The 20785-nt window shown below is 38.9% G+C and overlaps 1 protein-coding gene across 2 annotated transcripts; it reads left to right on the top strand.

The window, feature by feature from the left end:
* On the top strand, window positions 1-20728 carry LOC135650427 (E3 ubiquitin-protein ligase UPL1-like). 2 transcript variants are annotated; one of them, XM_065169746.1, is made up of 17 exons: window positions 1-202; window positions 321-448; window positions 3693-3788; window positions 3874-4077; window positions 4201-10732; window positions 11011-12092; window positions 12247-12549; window positions 12625-12832; window positions 13078-13343; window positions 13423-13718; window positions 15430-16525; window positions 16615-16761; window positions 16890-16970; window positions 17643-17868; window positions 17975-18114; window positions 19205-19311; window positions 20166-20728. In XM_065169746.1, exons 2-17 carry the CDS (start codon window positions 353-355, stop codon window positions 20266-20268), a joined length of 10983 nt encoding a protein of 3660 aa, XP_065025818.1. In that variant the 5' UTR covers window positions 1-202; window positions 321-352; the 3' UTR covers window positions 20269-20728. The 2 variants fall into 2 exon arrangements, with proteins under 2 accessions (XP_065025818.1, XP_065025817.1); XM_065169745.1 differs by having other exon boundaries at window positions 3874-10732.
* Window positions 20729-20785: the final 57 nt, after the last annotated feature.

The raw sequence follows: 20785 nt of genomic DNA, 5'->3' as shown, positions 1-20785 counted from the left end.
CCCATTTGGTTTTTAACGGTGGCGGCCCTTTTCCCTTCCTTTCCTTCGTAGCTACTCTCGCTCTCTCTCTCCTCCGTTGTGGCCTCTCTTTCGCTCTCTCTTTTTATGTCTTTCGTTCGATGTGTATGCATCATCGCCTCATCAGCTCTTTCTCCAAAACCCTCTTTTCTTCGCCCTTTTTTCCGCATCGCCCTAATCGTAGGCCCGTATCATTTTTCGATCTTTTTCCTCTTTTAATTTAGATTCTTGGGGCTCTGATCTGTATCGCCGTTTGTTCTGGGCTTTTTGGTTGATCTTTGGGTGTTTGTTGGGGGTTGCAGGTTCTTGAGATAGGGGAGAGGCTGGAATCGAGATGGCGGGGAACCGGTCAAATCTGCCCTTGCGGCTGCAGCAGATCCTGTCCGGCGGGAGGTCCGTCTCGCCGGTCCTTAAATTGGAGTCCGAACCGGTGAGTTGTTTCTAGATTAAACCCCTTTTCTATTCCGTTCTTGGCGTTCCAATTTACTTGACATGATCAGATGGGGGTTTTCTTTTCGGTTGGTTCTTAATCGTTGGTCGTGGACTGTGATCGGTGCTTGTAGTTGATTCGATGGGTCACGTGATGGACTCGTATCTTAGGTATTATGTTACCTGACTGTGATGAAAGTTATGCTGGGCTTCATTTGGGCATGTTGTGCCGTTCTGAATTATTTGCTCTAGTCGGTTTTGTTACGAGGGGGAAAAAAATATTGCGCGACTGTGACGTAACAAATCTTGGTACTGCTTTTGGTGCTTCAATGGTGATATAACTCCATTGCTCCTTCTTTCTATCTCTAATCTGAGCCTTTTTTGATTTTATTTCACTTTGTTGTTGGACGTGTGTTGGATATACTACTTACTCATGCATCACAGATAAAATAGATGATCTGTTATCTATGCCTGACTTGGCATGACGGGTAACAGAAAGAAGAAGAAATTATTTGAGTTGCGATATTGCTCTTTGGAGTGGTTAATAAGATGGTAAGGTAAAAAATAGAAGACAAATGAGAATTGCTAGTGGTTTGTAACCCCTTTGGCGCTTTAGCAATTGCTCTTCATGTGTATTTCCATGCTTTTCTTGCCTAGCCTTCTTGGGGGTGCATAAGAAAAATATAGGAGTTTTCATTTTATCATTTATGGAGAATTAGTTCCATCTGTTTTTCTTGTGAAAGAAGCTAGACTATTATGGAATTTTAAAACAATAAATAAACCGTAGGGAAGAGCTATGGTGATTGAATTTTTTACTTTGATCAGAGTAAAGAAACTTATGTATGGTTTGCATCGCTTAGATAAAAGAATTTTTCTATTTAGAAATAGATTCTATCAACCGGAAATGATCAATTCTTAAACCTGAATCAAAGAATGTGCTGCTGTCTGTTAGAAGCTTCCTGTCATATGAATTTCATAGTAGATTTGCAATTCATTGGATATTTCATATTCATAGATTGTTCATTTATGTTGGATATGCAGAAATATAAGATCTTGGTATGTGATTTCCTAATGAACAGGTGATCTACTGAGACCATGGAGAGGCTATTTTAGATTTTTAGACTTTTATGGTGCGGAGTTCTTTCTTTAATATAATGATCAGTGTTTGGACTTATATTTAATGGATAATATACTTAGTAACAACATCTTTAGTTGTTCTGAAGTATCTGGGTCAGTTAGATTGTTTGCTTCCCGCAATATATAACCTTTGGAGGACAAATTCATAGATAATCAAAGGGTTACAGTATTTTTCTTAATTCAGCAAAGCCTTTTTTCTGTTGGTTGTCTATCCCAGACTCCACTAACTGACTTATAAAATCAATATATTAGATGCCTTCTTGAAGATGGGTAAAATGTTTTAGAGATCTTTTTTCTTTTTTTGTTTTTTGATTATAACTATTACCATTGACTTTCCTTGAAAAATCATTTCTCATCATTGAACATTCATCCACTTATATTTGATGCACCAACGTTTTGAGGTGTGTTTCTACTCACATTTGTCATTTAATGGTTTACACAAATCTGTTTGTAGTTTATATTGTGTTCTTTGACTTGTATTTGCTTGTTGTTCAAGATGTACTCTCTGAGAGAGAATCTCATCACTTTAGTGCATATTGATCAAGTAACTTGATGTTATCATAATTAATGCGTAGCTTAGATCACATCCATGTCTAAGCAACTGGCGATACAAAGCCTCAAATCCTTCTATGCTTTTCCTTTAAGATAGTTTTTCAGTCATTAGGCTCTTGAATGAGCCTTTGCATATTCATCTCCCAATGCCTGTTTCTGAAAAAAAAGGTTGGATAGTGATTAATATTCGTTCGACAAATACATTTAATGGTAAAGTTGCAAACTATTGTTTTTTGGCAACTATATGTGTTGCTAAAGTAGACTTAGTTTATTTAATGATGATATATGTACAATAAAATCATATAACCTCCTAGCTGACAAATTAGGAGAGCTAAGAGCTCATTTGCTAAGTGCCCTCTTTTATCATCTTCATCTCCTTGTTGCAGTAACACTATTCGTATCATGCATTTACCATTTTATTCTGGATTATATTAATTGTTTCACCTTCTTCATTCTAACCATATACATCGTGTAAGTATAACTGTATTTCTTATATGATGTATTTAAATGAATTAGCACAATTTCATTGTTTCAATGCATGGAACTATGTTTCCAGTCAAGAGATAATAACTTCTTTGCTAGTGTTTAGCTATAGTGTTAGGATCCTTTTGGGTTAGCATTGACATGATTCTTGGTTGTTCTTATGGTATGGTTTGATCCTTGTTATAGTTTACTTTGTCTAGTGTAACACAATATGCACAGACAGCCTTTTATCACTCTTTAATACATTTTATGGTTTAGATTGTCCTTGTTTGTTCAGGTACAGTTTACATTTTTTTTGTCAGTTACTGTTTGTAGTGGTAAGTGCTATAACTAGTTTTTCATGTACAATAATGAGAAATGTGACCCATGTATGTCTATGATCTGTTCTCGTTTAGGTTTAGTTTTGATTCTGGGGTTGAGTTGCACTGATCTAGCTGTTAGGTATTTCCACTTTATAAATTGCTAGGGTTTGTAGGTTCACGCTTGATGATTTGTGCATCAAAATAATTTTGATTACATCAAATTGTGACAGAGGATATTTGTAATGTCTGGATATTCAGAATTCTTGTGGGATTATAGTAGAGTTTTACGATTGGGATGGCATTTCAACTTAAAGATGAACCAGAATCAAAATATCAAAAAATTTCAAGAATATAAAACCAAAGTTCGCAATTCCATGTATTGGTAGTGTGCTGATTAGGGTTTGGACCGGTATACTGATGTATGTATGTATTGAGTTTCACAAAAAAAGTCTTAAAAATAAAACTGTACAGTACCAAGAATATGGTCTGATTTACCCTGGTCTGGGTGCCAGTTTGTCGTTGGACTGGTGAATACCCTCCGGACTGAACCATAGCAGGTGGTTTTGCAAACCTTGTATAAAACCAAACATAGTACGAGCGAGAGAAAATTAAGCTAATCAATATGCACAGGTATACCATAATACCAAGATATTGGCTCGGTGTTTGTTTATCTTCTAAAGTAGAATGTTGGTTGTGATCTTGATGGCAAATTTTGGACTTTCCTGTGGAAACTGATACTTGTCTTAAGTATGTTACTATTTGTATTTGCAGCCTCCAAAGGTTAAAGCTTTCATCGATAGGGTGATCAAGAGCCCATTACACGATATAGCTATACCTCTTTCAGGCTTCCGTTGGGAGTACAATAAGGTGCAGTTGAGTTTAATAACTAGAAGAGTTTCTCAAATGCTTTGCTTGTTTTGAATTTTGATATTAGTTTTTTGTTTCATTTCAGGGAAATTTTCATCATTGGAGGCCGCTTTTTATGCATTTTGATACATACTTTAAGACGTATCTTTCTTGTAGGAAAGACCTCCTTTTATCTGACAATATCGTTGAGGAAGATCCATTTCCCAAACATTCCATTATGCAGATATTGAGAGTCATGCAAGTTATTTTGGAAAATTGCCACAACAAGAGTTCATTTGGAGGTCTAGAGGTGAAACTCAAGATTCAAGTTCAGAATTATGTCCATAATATTGCACAATTTCAGCAAAATTGTAGATTATTTTATTTGGCATTCAGGCTTTCTAACTTTTTTTTAATCATGTTCTTCAATCAGCATTTCAAGCTTCTACTTGCATCCACAGATCCAGATATTCTTATAGCTACCTTGGAAACTCTTTCAGCTTTGGTGAGAATAAATCCATCCAAGATGCATTTGGGTGGGAAATTGATTGGCTGTGGCTCTACGAATAGCTATCTCCTGTCTCTAGCACAGGGATGGGGAAGCAAAGAAGAAGGCTTGGGTTTACACTCATGCGTAGTGGCAAACGAGAGGAACCAACATGAAGGACTGTGCTTGTTCCCTTCAGATCTTGGAGATAATTGTGATGGCACCCAGCATCGTCTGGGTTCAACTCTTCATTTTGAATACAATATGGGTTCTTCCATAGGTACTGAGGGAACTAAGCCATCCAATATACATGTTATAAAAATTCCAGATCTGCATCTAAGAAAGGAGGATGATCTGGGCATTTTGAAGCAGTGTGTCGACCAGTTCAATGTACCTCCAGAGCACAGATTCTCATTGCTTACAAGAATTAGGTTTGCACATGCTTTCCGCTCGCCGAGAATTTGTAGACTATATAGCAGGATCAGCATTCTTGCATTTGTTGTTCTGGTACAATCAAATGATGCTCATGATGAACTTGTGTCTTTCTTTGCAAACGAGCCTGAATACACAAATGAGCTGATCAGGCTTGTTCGTTCTGAAGACTGTGTTCCTGGAACCATAAGAGCACTTGCTATGCTTGCATTAGGAGCACAGTTAGCAGCATATGCATCATCTCATGAACGGGCTAGAATATTGAGTGGTTCAAGTATTATATCTGCTGGTGGAAATCGGATGATGTTGCTAAATGTGCTACAGAAAGCTATTGTGTCACTTAGCAACCCCAGTGATCCATCTACTCCAGTATTTGTTGATGCTCTTCTGCAGTTTTTCTTACTTCATGTTCTGTCATCTTCAAGTTCTGGTAGTGCTATAAGGGGGTCAGGAATGGTTCATCCTCTTCTACCCCTTCTGCAGGACTCTGATCCAGCACATATTCATCTCGTCTCCTCTGCAGTTAAAACCTTGCAAAAGCTGATGGAGTATAGTAGCCAAGCTGTATCACTATTTAAAGATTTAGGTGGGATTGAACTTTTGGCTCAGAGGCTACAGATTGAAGTTCATAGAATTATTGGCTCAGGAGAAGGCAGCAGTAACACAGTGATTTGCACCGATCTAGGAAAATCTGATGCAGATCATATGTACTTGCAGAAACGCCTCATCAAGTTTTTGCTTAAGACATTGGGTTCTGCTACATATTCCCCAGCAAATGCTACAAGGGCCCATAATTCCCACCATAATTCCTTGCTTTCTTCTTTATCTTTAATATTTAACAATGTGAACTGGTTTGGAGGGGACATATATTTTTCAGCAGTATCTGTTATGAGTGAAATCATTCACAAGGACCCCACATGCTTTCCTGTTCTGAATGAATTGGGTGTCCCAGAATCATTTTTATCATCAGTTAATTCTGGGATTATCCCTTCCTCAAAAGCACTTATATGTGTTCCTAATGGTCTTGGTGCCATCTGCCTTAACGCTAAAGGATTGGAGGCGGTTAAAGAAACTGCTGTACTGCGATTTCTGGTGGAGGCCTTCACAACAAGGAAATATTTGGTAGCAATGAATGAGGGTGTTGTTCTTTTAGCAAATGCTGTTGAGGAGCTTCTTCGGCATGTATCTTCATTAAGAGGTGCTGGTGTTGAGATAATAATTGAAATTGTTAACAAGCTTGCTTCCATGGGAGAGGAGAAGTGCAAGGAAACTGCAGATGATATGAATGAGAACACTGCCATGGAAACTGATCTTGAAGAAAAGGCAAATGAGGGGCATGATTTGGTAAGTGCTATGGATTTGGCTGCAGATAGCATCAGCGATGAGCAGTTTGAGCAATTAAGCATTTTTCATGTGATGGTATTAGTTCATCGAACAATGGAAAATTCTGAAACTTGTAGAATGTTCGTAGAGAAGGGGGGCATAGAGACTTTGTTGAGACTTCTTCAACGACCTAGTATCACACAGTCATCTGATGGGATGCCAATTGCTCTGCATAGTACTGTGGTCTTCAAGGGCTTTACACAGCATCATTCTGCACCCCTTGCACATGCATTTTCTTCCTCTCTTAGGGGGCACTTGATGAAAGCCCTGAATGAATTTAGTTCAGTTTCTGGCTCGCTTTTGCAGGATACCAAGTCTGTGCAAGACAATGGAATTTTCTCTTCTCTTTTTGTTGTTGAGTTTCTCCTTTTCCTTGCTGCTTCTAAAGATAATCGTTGGATGAGTGCATTACTCACTGAATTTGGAGACTCTAGCAAGGATGTCCTAGAAGATATTGGACGAGTTCATCGTGAGGTGCTGTGGCAGATTGCCCTTCTTGAAGATTCAAAAGTTGAAAGAGATTATGATTCTTCTTCAAGTGACATAAATGTAGATCCTGGTATGGTCGATTCAGAAGAGCAACGGATTGGTTCTTTTAGGCAGTATCTTGATCCATTGCTGAGACGGAGAGTGTCTGGGTGGAGTATAGAGTCCCAATTTTCTGACCTCGTTAGTATATATCGTGACCTCGGCCGTGCTGCTACTGGTTCACATAGACATGGTATAGATGGCTATTCAACTTTGCGAGTTGCTCCTACTACCCGATCTCAGCCTTCTAATTCTTTAGACACAAGTTCTGCAAGCAAAACAGAAGAGGACAAGCAGAGATCTTATTATTCTTTATGCCATGAGACGATGAGGTCACTTTGTTATCATATTAACCATCTCTTTATGGAGCTGGGTAAAGCGATGTTGCTCACTTTGCGTCGTGAGAACAATCCTGTAAATGTTTCCCCTTCAATTGTGTCTGTTGTCGGCACAGTTGCTTCCATTGTGTTGGGACACTTGAATTTTGCGGGGCGTGTGAGTGCTGCTATGGAGAGTGAGGTTTCTGTTTCCACAAAATGTCGATACCTTGGCAAAGTTATTGATTTTGTTAGTGGAATTCTATTCGACAGGCCAGAAATATCAAACCCCATCATGGTAAAGTGCTTTTTTGGACATGGGGTCATTCAGGCTGTTTTAACCACTTTTGAAGCTACAAGCCAGTTGCTCTTCACGATCAACAGGATGCCAGCTTCCCCAATGGATATGGACGATAAATGCCAGAAAGAAGAAAAAGAAGAATCAGATAATTCATGGATATCTGGTCCTTTAGCAAGCTATGGGACACTATTGGACCACTTAGCCACATCATCTTCCATCTTGTCTTCCTCAACAAAGCAGTTGCTTGAGCAACCTATTGCAAATGGAAGCATTTCATTTCCTCAAGATGCAGAGACATTTGTGAAGGTGCTTCAATCTAAGGTGTTAAAAGCTGTACTTCCTATTTGGACGCATCCTCACTTTGCTGAATGCAATTTGGAGTTTATTACGTCAATGATCTCTATTATGAAGCACGTCTACATTGGGGTTGAAGTTCGAAATGTCAGTGGCAATGCTGGAGCTCACTTACCTGGTCCCCCGCCTGATGAATCAGCTATTTCATTGATTGTAGAGATGGGTTTTTCTCGTGCTAGGGCAGAAGAAGCACTGAGACAGGTTGGCACGAATAGTGTTGAGATTGCAACTGATTGGCTATTTTCTCATCCAGAAGAACCACAAGAAGATGATGAACTTGCTCGAGCTGTTGCTATGTCCCTAGGGAACTCAGACACATCCTTGAAGGAAGATGAAATTTTAAATGCTGGTATTTTTGACCAAGAAGAGGAAGCTGTTCAATTACCTCCTGTTGATGAAATTTTATCGGCATGTATCAGACTCCTTCAGGTGAATGAACCTTTAGCATTTCCGATTAGGGACCTTCTTGTTATGATTTGTTCTCAAAATGATGGTGAACACCGACTGAAGGTCCTCTCTTATATCATTGATCATGTCAAGCATTGTTGTGTGCCATCAGCTCCGTTAAGTGAAAGTATGCTATCTGCATTATTTCATGTGCTTGCTTTAGTTCTCCATGAGGATTTTATGGCACGGGAAATTGCCTTTCAGGCTGGCCTGGTAAAGATTGCTTTAGACCTGCTTTCTGGATGGAATCTGGGCTCTTCTGATGGGGAGAAATCTCAAGTTCCAAAGTGGGTGACTGCATGTTTGCTTTCTGTTGATCAGATGCTTCAGGTGGATCCTAAGATGACTCCAGGAGCAATTAATTTGGAACAACTGAAAAAGGATAAACATAATTCCCAGAATTCAGTTGTGATTGATGAGAATAGAAAGAAGGATTTACAGTCTTCTTTGGGATCAACTACTGGGAATTTGGATATTCAGGACCAGAGGAGGCTTTTGGAGATATGCTGCAGATGTATACAGAATCAATTACCTTCTGAGACAATGCATGTGGTGCTGCAGCTATGTTCTACATTAACTAAAGTTCATACAATTGCTGTTAGTTTTCTCGATTCTGGAGGTTTGCATGCATTGCTTAGTTTGCCTTCCAGCAGCTTATTCCCTGGATTCAATAACGTAGCAGCTGCCATCATCCGTCACATTTTGGAAGACCCGCATACTCTTCAGCAAGCCATGGAATTGGAGATACGTCATAGCCTCATTGCGGCCACAAATAGACATTCAAATGCCAGAGTTTCACCACGGACCTTTGTTCAAAACTTGGCTATTGTTATTTCCAGGGACCCTGTGGTGTTTCTGAAAGCTGCACAAGCTGTATGCCAGATTGAGATGGTAGGTGACAGACCTAATATTGTGCTGTTGAAAGATCGTGAGAAGGAAAGGTCCAAGGCAAAAGACAAGGAAAAAACAGCCGAGAAAGACAAAGTAGCAGCAAGCGATGGAAAGACTACTGGAACGGAAGTGGTCTCAGTGGCCGCAGGAAGTGGACATAGTAAACTTCCAGACTTGAGTGTAAAGAACACCAAAGCTCATCGAAAATCTCCTCAGAGCTTTACAAGTGTAATTGAATATCTTTTGGATTTAATTGTGAAATTTGTCCCTCCTTCAGAAGTTAATTACCATACTGATACAGTTCCTGGTACTCCCTCGTTATCAGACATGGATATTGATTCCACTTCAGCTAAAGGAAAAGAAAAAGTTATTGCTGTTTCATCTGAAGATGGCAAAATTACTACCCAGGAGGCTTTAGCCTCTCTTGCAAAAATTGCTTTTATTATCAAGTTATTGACAGAGATACTTCTGACGTATGCTTCATCAATTCATGTATTGCTTAGAAAAGATGCTGAACTCAGTAGTTCGCGTGCAACTTCAAAAGGTTTATCTGGCAATAGCAGTGGGGGAATTTTTCATCACATTCTTCACAATTTTCTCCCATATCCAGGAATCCACAAAAAGGATAAGAAAACTGATGGAGATTGGAGGCATAAGTTAGCTACCAGAGCAAACCAGTTTTTGGTGGCATCATCTGTTCGTTCAACAGAAGGACGCAGAAGGATTTTTTCTGAAATTAGTCGTGTGTTTAATGACCTTGTTGACTCATCTAATAATTGTAGAGCAGCTGATTCCCATATGCATGCCTTTGTTGATCTACTTAATGATATCCTTGCTGCTCGTTCACCAACTGGTTCATATATTTCAGCAGAAGCTTCAGTTACGTTTATTGATGTTGGGCTTGTTCGCTCTCTAAGTCGGACTCTTCAAGTTCTGGACTTGGACCATGCTGATTCACCAAAACTTATCCCAGGGATTATCAAGGTGTTGGAGTTGGTGACCAAAGAACATGTGCATTCTGCTTACATTAACTCTGCAAAGGGGGACAACTCTCTGAAACTTGCTTCTAATGAGCATCAAGTCGGTTCTTCTGATTTTCATGGCGAAAGGTTTCAGGCCCTAGAAATGGCATCACAACCTGACCATGCCGAAGTGGTGGCTGACCAGCGGGAAGCTGTTAATGGTATCCAAACTTCAGGCAATTATCATTCTGATGATATGGAACATGACCGGGAATTGGATGGAAATTTTGCTCGTGAAGCTGAAGATGATTTCATGCATGAAGCATCTGAGGATGGTACTGGCCTGGAGAATGGTGTTTCAACTGTGGAAATCAGATTTGAAATACCACAGAATGCGGAAGATGATATGGGTGATGAAGATGACGATGAAGATATGTTAGGGGATGAAGGAGAAGTTGATGAAGACGATGAGGATGATGAAGAAAATAATGATTTGGAAGAAGATGAAGTTCATCAAATGTCTCATCCTGACACAGATCATGATGACCATGAAATTGATGATGAAGAGTTTGATGAAGATGTCTTGGAAGAAGAGGATGATGACGACGACGACGATGATGGTGTGATACTCAGGTTGGAGGAGGGATTCAGTGGAATAAATGTTTTTGACCACATTGAAGTCCTTGGTGGTGACAATTTTTCCGTGATGCCTCTTGACATATTTGGCTCTAGACGTCAAGGACGGACAACATCCATTTACAATCTTATTGGAAGAACTGGTGATCATGGTGCTCTTCATTTTGATCATCCATTGTTGGAGGAACCTTCTTCCTTTAGACAGCTTGTTCACCAAAGACAATCAGGTGAAGTATCCATTTCCTATGTTGCATTATCGTTGATTTGATGTTTAACTGTTAATTTCCATGTGATTTTTTCATTTAAAGACAATCAGGTGAAATATCCAACTATCGATTTCCTTTGCTGTTACATCTAACCGTTTCATCTCTACATGGTTTTTCTCATCCAACCGTAGTTTCTTACATGAGTAAACAATAATACAAATAGTTAATTTGTCAAAATTGTATTTATTGGAATTTCTCAAGGCATTACATGCTGACAGTTTCAGAATTTGCTTTTTCAGAGAATGCAGTGGATATAGCTTACTCAGATAGGAATCACGAGAGTGCTTCTTATAGAATGGATGCTATCTTCCGGACATTGAGAAATGGGCGGCATGGGCATCGTTTTAATATGTGGCTAGATGATAATCATCAACGTGGTACATCTAGTGCTCCTGCAGTGCCACAAGGCATTGAAGAACTACTTGTTTCCCAATTAAGGCAGCCTACTGTCCAAATTTCTGACCAAAATATACCCACTAACAGTCCACAGGAAACCCATGAAACCAGCCAGTTACAGATGTCAGAAGTGGAAGTTAGAGAAGAAGCGGAAACAAGAGCTTCTGACAATAATGAGAATATTACTCTTCCTTCACGAGTGATAGGTGGTTCTGGAAATGCCAGTGTTGGATCCACAAATGGTGATATAATTCAAGATGCAGGTGTATCTGCTACAGGTGAGCAAGTGACAGAGATGCAGTATGAACGAGGTGATGTAATTGTACGAGATGTTGAAGCAGTGAGCCAAGCAAGCAGTGGCAGTGGGGCAACTTTAGGGGAAAGCCTTCGCAGTTTGGAAGTGGAAATAGGGAGTGTTGATGGACACGATGATGGAGACAGGCCAGGTCCTGTGGATAGGCTTCCTTTGGGTGATTTGCAGCCACCTGTTCGTCTGAGAAGGTCTTCTGGAAATCCCGTGCCAGTAAGTGGTCGTGATACATCACTGGAAAGCGTTAGTGAGGTCCCACAACATCAGGACCAAGAAACTGATCGGAGTGCTCCACATGAGGAGCCACAACCCAATGGAAACGTTGAGACAGACACAATCGACCCTACATTTTTGGAGGCTCTTCCTGAGGAATTACGAGCTGAAGTCCTTTCATCACGGCAAAATCAGGTGGCACAGACTTCGAGCGAGCAACCTCAAGCTGATGGAGATATAGATCCTGAATTTCTTGCTGCACTTCCACCTGATATACGGGAAGAGGTCCTAGCACAACAACGTGCTCAAAGGCGACAGCAAGCACAACAATTGGAAGGTCAACCAGTTGAGATGGATGCTGTTTCAATAATTGCTACACTTCCTTCAGAAATTCGGGAAGAGGTAAGCTTAAAGCAGCACTGTTATTAGAAGTTCTAGCTATAAGTTTCCACTACAAAGTTATAGCCATTAGTTTCTTAATTTGTGACATTTCTGTTCACGTTCTTGAAGATGACCTTTTTTTTGTTCATGATGTCTAAATGTTTGATCGTTCCAGGTGCTTTTAACATCACCAGATACACTCTTGGCTACATTGACTCCTGCACTTGTTGCTGAAGCAAACCTGTTGCGTGAAAGGTTTGCTCATCGTCACCACAGTGGCACACTTTTTGGCATGAGTTCTAGAAATCGTCGGGGTGAGTCTTCTAGGCATGGTGAAACTATTGGTTCCACACTAGATAGAACTGTTGAGGCTGCTGCTCGGGGAACTGCAGTTGGCAAACTGATTGAAACAGACGGTATCCCTCTAGTTGATATAGATGATCTAAAAGCAATGATCAGACTGCTGCGTATGGTTCAGGTAGTTGCTTGCTTTTATCAACTTTGTGTTGTATGAAAAGTTTACATGATTGACAGTTTGACATGCAACTTGCAGCCATTGTATAAGGGTCAGCTACAGAGGCTTCTCTTGAATCTATGCACCCATTATGAAACAAGAACTTCACTGGTGAAAATTTTAATGGATATGTTAATGCTTGAACTACGGGGATCCATTAACAATTCAGTTGACTCTGCTGAATCACCATTTCGATTGTATGGTTGCCAGAGTCATGTCGCGTACTCCCGTCCTCAATTTAATGGCGGTATAGTTTTAGCTTCAGCAGTACATTTAATTGATTGTAATAATTTGTTCATGTTTTTGTAGTTTCAGCTTTTCTCATCTAGCTTACTTTATTGGTTGCTTTGTTTAGAATAATGAATTAGCATTCATGCTAGTAAAAGCTGGTTGATTAGATATGTCGATGATCTCTCTCACATTTTGGTTAGCAGAATATTATTTTAATTATTTATCATGCTCCATGTTCACTAGATCTTTGATAATATGCAGGAGTGCCCCCCCTAGTGTCTCGTCGTATTTTGGAAACTCTGACTTACTTGGCGCGAAACCATCCGAAGGTGTCTAAACTGTTACTCCATCTTGAATTGCCATGTACACCTGCATGCCTTTTGGAAACATCTGTTCAGGCACGTGGGAAAGCTGTTCTCATGGAAGAAGATAAACCTGAAGATGAAAGAGGTGCTTTTGCCATTGTGTTGCTTCTACGTCTTCTGAGTCAACCATTGTACATGAGGAGTGTCGCTCATCTAGAACAGGTACAACTTAAGAACAAGTGCTGTGATCTTGTTGCTGTTTTAGAAGTTCATGACTGATAGAACTTCCTTTCCATTTCAGTTGTTAAACCTTGTTGAAGTTATTATTGTAAATGGTGAAAGTGACTCTGGCCTATCCAACAAACCTGGAGCTTCTCTTGAACAACAATCTGGTTCTGAAAACACCACGCAAGATGCACCGGTTACTGCTGATGCTGTTGGATCTGCTGCTGAAGAGGGTGTTAAATCTGTACAGGCCAAAGACTCTGAAAGGGCTTCTACTTCACGTGCAGACAATGTGAACAGTATAAGTGACATTCTATTGAGCATTCCAGAGGGAGAACTGCAACTTTTATGCTCATTGCTTGCACGTGAAGGGTATGTGAACAAAGCCTTTCTCTATATTCTCTTTCTAGTTACCTTTAAGTGATGCATCTAATGGCTAGTTGCTGTGGTTGCCATAATCTAAAAGAACCCTTCTTGTTTGTCATTGCGACGGGCTTCAATTTAGAGGTCATTTCTTTTAACAAAAAAGGGAATCACGGCCATTTATACAGTTCAGTGTGTGTGATCGGACTATTGGTGCTTGTTTTATTTCTCTATCATAAACTTAGCAATAGGGCAGTAAGATTTAGTAGTAATATGCTGATGCAAACTGATTTAGAGCATTTGATCAAGTCGAGTCTGTAATGTGTCTTCTTTTTGTGTGTTCTTGTATATTTGTTGGGGGTTGAGGATTACCTTCAAATTTTTCTATGTAGAAAATATATTGGTTAGGTTGGGGTCTATTTTACCTAGGAAAAATTCTCACATTGGAGATAATCATGGTTGGATTCGTTCTGTGATAAGCAATGAAGTTGTGTGTGTGTTAATATTCTATGATAGAAAATGACTACCAATTGGTGCTCTGTTGACTGATGATTAACTGTACATATTTGTTCTTGCTAGACAGAAAAGGGCCACCAATTTGTACCCACTAGATGCTTCAGTTCTAGTCTCCAAGGTGGATCAAGGGGAGCAAAAGATCATTTTTAGCTATTGCGTCTTTTTTTTATTTTTTTGAGAACCTGTTCTGGATGTTTATAAAGATGTGATGAAATTTCAATAAATCTTTAGTCATGTGGCGTTATATATCTCTTCCCTCTGATTAATGTTTTCTCTAATCTACTCATCCGTAGCAACAATCTTCTACCTGCACATTTCTTTCAATCTTGTTTCTTATCTTGTTGTCATCTTTATTTTTGTATTACATAAATGGCTGCACTACATGAATTCTAAAACATATTGGAGCAGTGGGTCCGACTTACTAAGCTACTTTGTTTTATGATGTTGCAGTCTTCAAGTACTTTTTAGTTTTTAATTATTTCCTTTTAAAGTTTTAGTTTTCTGTTAATTTCTTGCGAGGTTATGATATTATTTGGAATAAAAGGTAGGTACCTTCTTGTAAAGTTACCCACTGGTTTGCCATCAGCTTTTCAGTCTTAATTTATTCTGCTTTTTCACAATGCCTATCTGGAGAAATATGTTTGTCCTCAATTTTAACAGGTTGATATTTTATTAATTAAATTTTAACCAACACAACTTAATTTTAACTGCCCATTAATATTGGCTATTGTGTGAAAGCATTCACTCAGCTATGCTGTAGGGTTTTTTCTGTTGGCTGCAGTTTAAAATCTCTTATCAGTCCACCTTAGTATAGTTGTTTGGGACTTAGGTGTAAAAGGGTGAGCCAAATGTGTGAGGCTCCCACAGATATCACCAATGTAGGATAGAGGGAGGTACAATGAGTGGATCTGCCTTTAAATACATGATGTCTTCTCATTGAAATAAAGCTGTTGTGACCATCTGGCCTCTATAGCAATTCCCGTTGTTGCTGTCACCCTTTTTCACTCGTAGTATGCCCTAAGTGATATTTTTTAATCTTATTTATGCTCTATGCTTTAATGCTGCACATGTGCTTCTCTGATATATGACATATTAAATTAACATCATGGAACACTTGCTATGCCAATGTAAATCCTTCTGCCACCCAAGGCTTCAACTTGTTTTATCGTGCTCTTTCTTACTTTTGAAGTTCTTTCCACTGCAGATTGTCAGATAATGCATATGTTCTTTTGGCTGAAGTATTAAAAATGATGGTAGCCAGTGCTCCTACGTATTGTCGTTTGTTCACTACGGAGCTTGTCAATGCTGCGCGAAGTTTGAGTGTCTGTGCAATGAATGAACTGAACTTATATGAGGATGCTGAAAAAGCTCTTCTCAGTTCATCTTCTACCAATGGAACCGCAATCTTGAGAGTTCTGCAGGCCTTGAGTTCTCTTGTCACTGGATTGCATGAAAAGGCTCCTGATGTGCTCCCCGAGAAAGGCCATACTGATGCGCTTTCTCATGTATGGGACATAAATGCTGCACTTGAACCTTTGTGGTTAGAGTTGAGCAACTGCATAAGCAAAATAGAGATTTCTTCAGAAACCCCATCAGATATGGTTTCTATTTCAGGAAATTTGGCATCCACAAGTACACCACTGCCAGCTGGTGCCCAAAACATCTTGCCATACATTGAGTCATTCTTTGTGACATGTGAAAAATTACGTCCTGGGCAATGTGAAGTAGTTCAGGATTTTGCTACTACAAGTGACATTGAAGAGGCAACAACACCAGCTTGTGGGCAGAAGTCATCTGGGGCATGTACAAGCACTGATGAAAAACATGTTGTTTTTGTTAGGTTTTTAGAGAAACATAGGAAATTGTTAAACTCATTCATTCGGCAGAATCCTGGTTTGCTTGAGAAGTCATTTTCTCTCATGCTCAAGGTTCCACGCTTCATTGATTTTGACAATAAACGTGCTCATTTTCGGTCAAAAATAAGGCATCAACATGACCATCATCACAGTCCAGTCAGAATTTCAGTGAGAAGAGCCTACATACTGGAGGACTCCTATAATCAATTGCGAATGCGATCACCACAAGATCTGAAGGGAAAATTGACTGTTCATTTTCAAGGTGAAGAAGGTATTGATGCTGGTGGGCTTACTCGAGAATGGTATCAGTTGCTTTCACGAGTAATTTTTGATAAGGGTGCTCTGCTTTTTACAACTGTTGGCAATGAATCGACATTCCAGCCAAATCCCAATTCAGTTTACCAGACAGAACATCTTTCATACTTCAAGTTTGTTGGACGAGTGGTGAGTGGTGTCTTCCATTTATATCATTTACTTTTAAAACTATTTTTTTTTCTGTGGTTTACAGACAGATGTTGCCTATTTCCTTCCAGGTTGGTAAAGCACTCTTTGATGGTCAGCTCCTGGATGTCCATTTCACCCGCTCATTCTACAAACACATTCTTGGTGTGAAGGTTACGTATCATGACATTGAGGCTGTTGATCCTGATTACTTTAAGAACCTGAAGTGGATGCTTGAGGTATGCTTCACTTGATATGCACTCAGGAGTTTTTGATTCTTTTGCTACCTCCAAATCTTGCTTCACTTTTGTTGTTTCATGAATATTTTATTACCCAATTATGATATTCTATTAATTTCTTATTGCAGAATGATATAAGTGATGTTTTGGACCTTACTTTTAGCATGGATGCTGATGAGGAAAAGCTGATACTGTATGAAAGGGCAGAGGTAGTTGACTGTTTCTAATTCAGATAATAATTTTACTTGTTTATAATTTTTTTAGGAATGGACATTAGAAGATGTTATAACTTAGATACGTCCTAAGATGAACATATTTGCTAGAGTTAAACAAAATGAACAAAACAGTTGGTTATTCTTGGGGACTTCTTTAAAACACATAATTAGTGTTGTATATAGTAGAAATTCAATGATGATATCTGTGATTTATTGCTGTCAAATGGAAGGTGGTCATACATCTTCTATATTAATTTTCCCTTATTAGGTTATGTATATCTTCTTCTTCTTTTTGATGTGATGATCCATAAATTATATCCACATGCTTGCTGCTAAAGCTACCTCAAGGTGACCATAAAGAACATGATCACAAGTCCTCTTTTGTTATCTCTTCTTCCAGCATATGCTGTGTTTACTGTGTGCTTTCATGTGGACATGTTTGTTGTTCCGTGGAGTAGCTTTAGGTGTTTTGCAGTTCCCTAAGGCTGTTCTGCTGAATCATGTGATACTGCCATGTCCGTGTGGTTAATAATGAAAAATCATTTTTAATGATTTATCTTGTACTCTTTTATTTAAAGTTGTTGTAAAGTCCTAATAACCTAAATAAGTTATGCTTTGTTATTTCTCATTTGATACTATATTTGTTCTGACATGTTGGCTGTGTAGGTAACTGATTGTGAGTTGATTCCTGGTGGGCGAAATATCAGGGTCACCGAAGAAAACAAACATGAATACGTTGATCGTGTAGCAGAACATTTGCTAACAACTGCAATTAGGCCTCAGATCAATGCTTTTATGGAAGGCTTTAATGAATTGATTCCTCGGGAGTTGATATCTATTTTCAATGATAAAGAGCTGGAATTATTAATAAGTGGACTTCCAGATATAGACTGTAAGTTGTTAATTTATATGTTTGCATGATTCTAGCATTTCATTCAATTGACATGGTTTATGTTATTTTACTTGTTACTTATATTCTTTGTTTAACTCTTTGGCAGTGGATGACTTAAGAGCAAATACTGAATATTCTGGCTACAGTAATGCATCCCCTGTAATTCAGTGGTTCTGGGAAGTCATTCAGGGCTTCAGCAAGGAGGATAAAGCTCGATTCCTGCAATTTGTGACAGGCACCTCCAAGGTATTTCTCCGAGGTTAAACGTCATATTTTTTTATGTTTCATGAAGTAGCAAGCTGCTTATAAATAGAAGCTGACAAATATATAGGGCAGTTTGTTTAGGTAATTTGCTTAAGTTTCCAGTTGATAGCAGCCGAAAGAGGGGACATTCGGTTTCATGACTCAGCTTTAAATTTGATATGCCTAAACCACATGGTTCAAAATACTCAAGCCTAAATTAATAGTAGTAGACTCATTCAAATCCCCTTCCTCATCTGATGTGGGGTTAAGTTTGTCACAATCTTCTCTGCATAAAAGTTGATGTTCTTATCGAGGTCCAAACATAAATAAAATACAAATCTTAGTATGGTGCATGTGAGGCATAGTCCAACTATGGTTCCATGTCATGATGTGCCTCTAACCCCATTTACAAATAACCTTATTCTACTTGCCCTCTTATCATGCCAAGTTATAGGGTTGCTCATATAATTTCACACGGTCCCATATGATAGATTTGAATTACATGGAAAACCTTGATATGGTTTCTCACAAACCCATCTAATAGATTGGAATCACATACTTCAAAAAGTTTATGCCCAAATTAATAATAGTATGCCCATCTAACCCCATAAACTTTCACAAATCTCCTCTTGCGTTTGATGAGGAATTAAACTGGGGTGTCACATTTTGACTTCTTGTTGCTACTAGTTCATGGTAAAATTCATAGTATGAACCTCTATGAGCCATCACCGTACATCTAATCTGATTGCTTTTTTTATGTTAAATTTTTTTAATGTAAATCTAGCTTGAAGTCAGTGATGCAACATTGTCTCACTGCATTTCTTTTTAACCAATGTGCTCCACTTATTTTGGTTTTTGACATTTCTCTGTGGTTTGGAGTACCAAGGTGCACCAAGCGCACCATGTCTGTTTAACACCATATATTTGATTTATGATTTGCTGGTCGGTACTAACATGATCTTACTGGTCAGTGCTTTTTACATAGTAAGCTTTTCATCTTCATATTTGCATGAGTTATTATACATGCATAGATATCTACCTAATAAATTCTTTATGTATTTGGATGCTCTTAACTTGTTATCCTTTCTATCAGGTCCCATTGGAAGGTTTCAGTGCTCTTCAAGGAATTTCAGGCTCACAGAGGTTTCAGATTCACAAGGCATATGGGAGCCCCCACCACCTGCCTTCAGCTCATACCTGGTAAGTCTTTTTTCCTTGTATATTAACGAACTTCAGAAAATAAGTGGACCAAAAGAGAGCCAGAGTTTCAGCAATTTTAAATCTTCAAGTATTTTCATTTGTTTGAAAAAACCAATTGCATGACATCTTCCAAGGAACAAACACGTACCATCTCTTGGTGTTTTACTCAATTAGAAAAGATAAAGGTTAGTTATATGTGTTTCAGGTAGCAAAGAATAATCAACAAATTTATAAATAGGTTGATATGGGTGTCTAACCAATTTAGATATAGAATTGTCTTGCCCATATGCACTATTTAGGTCAAGTTTGTAAGAAGTTGGCAGGTTAAGATAGGAATCTGCTTGATCCTAATTGGTGGATCGGGTTAGTCAACCAGGGTGGGATTAAAATTTACAAAATGACGGAATATTATTTCACCTGCTGGTTAGACTTTTTTTTATGTGAAATACCATGTTTAATCTGATTGATGCCGTTCAGATTTGTCTGAGTTAATTCCATTTTGGTTCTGTAGCAGTAATTGTCTCCTGTGATATTATGCCCAATAGATGCAATGCTCAATCTCCAACAGTCATTTTTTCATGGCACTCAGTTCCAATAGCTTGTTGGCATGGGCTTTCATTTTATGCCTTCTAAGAGCTTAGTGTGTATAGATAAAGAAGGTGCTGCTAGATATAATGCTCTTAATGTAAGATGTCAGAGGGCTCTATGTTATGTCAACATCCATTGTTATAGCTGTTGCTTGTTTTTCCTGTCAGTTCTTCCATTACTGTGGTCTTCTGCCATATGAACCATTAGTGTTATGATCTCATGTCCACTCGTTAACATGATCATGGATCACATTGTACTTGTTGCAGCTTTAACCAATTAGACCTGCCTGAGTACACCTCCAAAGAACAGCTGCAGGAGAGGTTACTTCTAGCTATCCATGAAGCCAATGAGGGGTTCGGCTTTGGCTGAGTCGGATGGAACATTTGCATCCCTTTTGTACAGATACTGTATTGAACATGATGTCTGGATCCGACTCGGCCTTCCTAACGATTGGAAATGTGGTTTCTTGGATGCTTTCCACCTCCCACAGATGCTAGGGTTCAGAGTTCAACTGTGAAGCTGTTTCTTGATCGAATAATGATGATTTGAAAGGAATGAAGGCCCTATATATTCTCCATCGCCATGTTCTAGTTTGCAGGTTGGGGGTGAGGTATGCTTCGAGATCAGAGTACCGTTTGGTGTTCGGTGTGATAATCTGCACGGCAACTTTCTTTTTCTTTCTCCCCAATTGTTTCCGACAGCTTTTGTACCTGAAAGTAGCACATAGTTTTTTTTATTTTTATTTTTTTTTTACTTGGAATACTTTTGGAAAGATTATGTATGGTGACCTCTAGTTATCAATCAGTACAAGGTTTACATAACAATCTCATCCGGAAGGTTCTTGTGGTTTGTGTGCCTATCTGGGCTTGTAAGTAGACACTATTGA

Source organism: Musa acuminata, chromosome BXJ3-10 (assembly GCF_036884655.1).
Source record: "Musa acuminata AAA Group cultivar baxijiao chromosome BXJ3-10, Cavendish_Baxijiao_AAA, whole genome shotgun sequence".
Lineage (NCBI taxonomy): Eukaryota > Viridiplantae > Streptophyta > Magnoliopsida > Zingiberales > Musaceae > Musa > Musa acuminata.
Note: the sequence above shows the minus strand (reverse complement) of the source record. Positions and strands in the feature narration are given on the sequence as shown.